A 2,138-nucleotide genomic window follows, 5' to 3' on the forward strand; every position below is an offset into this window, starting at 1 on the left:
TAGTCAGTAGAGAGGGCTCAACTAGATATATATATATATATATATATATATACACACACACACACACACACACACACTCGTTCATTCCCAGCTGCTTCTCATTATCGCATCTTCTCTTCCCCTCACCTGTTCCTGCTTTCCCTAATTAGACTCCCTTATTTCTATCCTGCCTCTGCCCATTGTTCTCTGCCAGATTCACCCTACGGGTCAGAGTTCCCGTCCCGTCCCGTCCCGTCCCGTGTATGTTTGGTACCGGAACTGTCTCGTGGCTAACCCTCTGCCTTACCCAGCCTCCTGCTGACGTGAGCCGACAGGTGGGCTCCCCATCGGCCTGGACCTCGCTCGCTGCACTCACTTAATTAAAAGAGACTTTACCTTTCTTTGCGTTTGGGTCCTCTCTTCTGCACCATACAAAATAACTATGGGGGAGAAAGAAAGTGGGACCCTTTTCACGACAAGTGAGGAGGTTGTTGCTCCCCAAGATGAACAAAGCACGGACTGTGCCAGTGAAACCAGAAGAGGATCAGCAAATTACACTTTATTTTCCTTAATGTTTTCAGTTTGAGGAAACTGATGGATGATTTCTGATCTATTTCTAAATAGAATGTATAGTGAGGATGTATGAACTTATATCTCCCGTTAATGGGGGCCTTTCAATAAGATGAGGCTCCGCCCCCAGCAATAACGGCTCATCTGCTTATCAAAAGGTCCCCATTAACCTGCAGTGCACACCCTCTAACGTGCCATTGTCCCAACAGGACTTATATTCAGAGCTGACCCCTGCAGGTGCACATGTGCTCTCCCTGAGCTCCTGTTGGACCTGGCTCTTCTCACTCTTCATCAAACAAGATGCAGAGAAGGACACAGAAGCTCGGTTCTCAGCTGCCTCCCTGCGTTCCAGCCGGCAGCTCTCAGCGACATCTCTTCATGAAGGCCTCCACCTACCTGGCCAAGATCGCTGTGGTCCTCCAAGAAGCTCCGGACAAGATGCTCACTTTCAATCAGGTAAGAAAGAGTCTACGTGTTTCATAGGGACTGTTGAGGGATACTGTGGTGTGAAACACAGATTGTCTTAATGGAGAATAAACCTAATTTCCACTTGATGTTTTTCAGTTGATAAACCGACTGACACCATTAATCTGCCAAGACCGCAAATCTGTTGAGAACATCGTCTCAGTTACGTTATCAATCAACAGATGTTTTGTCAAGGTACGTTTTCATACCAACAATTGCAACTTCATTCAAATGCACCTTCATTTATTCCAGTAAAACCCCATAACATCTCTCACTATAACCCTGTTCTTCATATTTCAGATTCCAGTGGTTGATAGTTACCTGGACTGCAGGAGAAAGAGAATCAACTGGAAACTGGACCTCAGTCAGATAACAGAGAAGATGGTGCGTCGTCACTTCAGAGGCATCCTGCAGCTCTTCCCAGAGTTGGAGTCCAAAGTGGGAACGAACAACAGGAGCAGACCAGAGCCCCGCTCGGCCCCCCACGCTCCTGAACCTGCAGCCTCCAGAGACGTTCAGATCAGATGCGAGGTGAAGTTCAGCAGTCCCTTCTCCATCGAATCCCTCCTGAAGAGAGACAGTCCCTCCGCTCGGGCCTCCCGAGCTTCTCCACCAACAGACAGCCTTGATGGGAGAAGTAAGAGCTCCCGATGGGGCTCTGAGGAGCGTCTCCTCCTCACAGCCTCAGCTGGGAGTTCCTCCATCTGGTCACTGCACCACGGACCCTCTGCTGACGGAGCTGCTCAGCCTATTAGGATGAAGGTGTGCTCTCAGCCCTCCTTGCTTGTCTTGCTTGTCACCCCACCAAGCCATCACATCACTTACTCTCGACCCACGTTTACCCATGATGCTCTCTGACTGTAACACATTTATTACCTCACATACCAGCTTTCTGTGGCAGCACTTTATGCTTTATAATAAAAAGTAAAACATGTTTTTGATGTTTTGGTCATTAAAGTCAGCAAGAGGATTAGGCCTTGTGAACAGTACATATTTTGATTCATCATAGTATAAAAAGCACAGGTGTCAATAATGTCAACACAGTTCTATATAATGGCTCCAGTTATTTGGCTGTAGTGGGGTAAAATGTCCAATATTTCCACTTGGAGAAGTAGCACAAACAT

General features: G+C 47.3%; 1 protein-coding gene across 1 annotated transcript; it reads left to right on the forward strand.

Moving 5' to 3' along the window:
- The first annotated feature begins 849 nt into the window (after positions 1 to 849).
- Positions 850 to 1,872, forward strand: LOC119219564 (forkhead box protein C1-like). Its single transcript, XM_037474828.2, has 3 exons — positions 850 to 1,005; positions 1,114 to 1,209; positions 1,315 to 1,872. The coding sequence occupies exons 1-3, from the start codon at positions 850 to 852 to the stop codon at positions 1,870 to 1,872; spliced, it is 810 nt and encodes a 269-aa protein (XP_037330725.2).
- Positions 1,873 to 2,138: the final 266 nt, after the last annotated feature.

This window comes from Pungitius pungitius, chromosome 17, assembly GCF_949316345.1.
Source record: "Pungitius pungitius chromosome 17, fPunPun2.1, whole genome shotgun sequence".
Classification (NCBI taxonomy): domain Eukaryota; kingdom Metazoa; phylum Chordata; class Actinopteri; order Perciformes; family Gasterosteidae; genus Pungitius; species Pungitius pungitius.

Excerpts from the sequence above, each read along its gene's own strand:
- LOC119219564 (XM_037474828.2), top strand. The coding sequence starts at position 850 with ATGCAGAGAAGGACACAGAAGCTCGGTTCTCAGCTGCCTCCCTGCGTT. Across the intron at positions 1,006-1,113 it reads AGATGCTCACTTTCAATCAG|TTGATAAACCGACTGACACC; the intron begins GTAAGAAAGAGT and ends GATGTTTTTCAG. Across the intron at positions 1,210-1,314 it reads TCAACAGATGTTTTGTCAAG|ATTCCAGTGGTTGATAGTTA; the intron begins GTACGTTTTCAT and ends TTCATATTTCAG.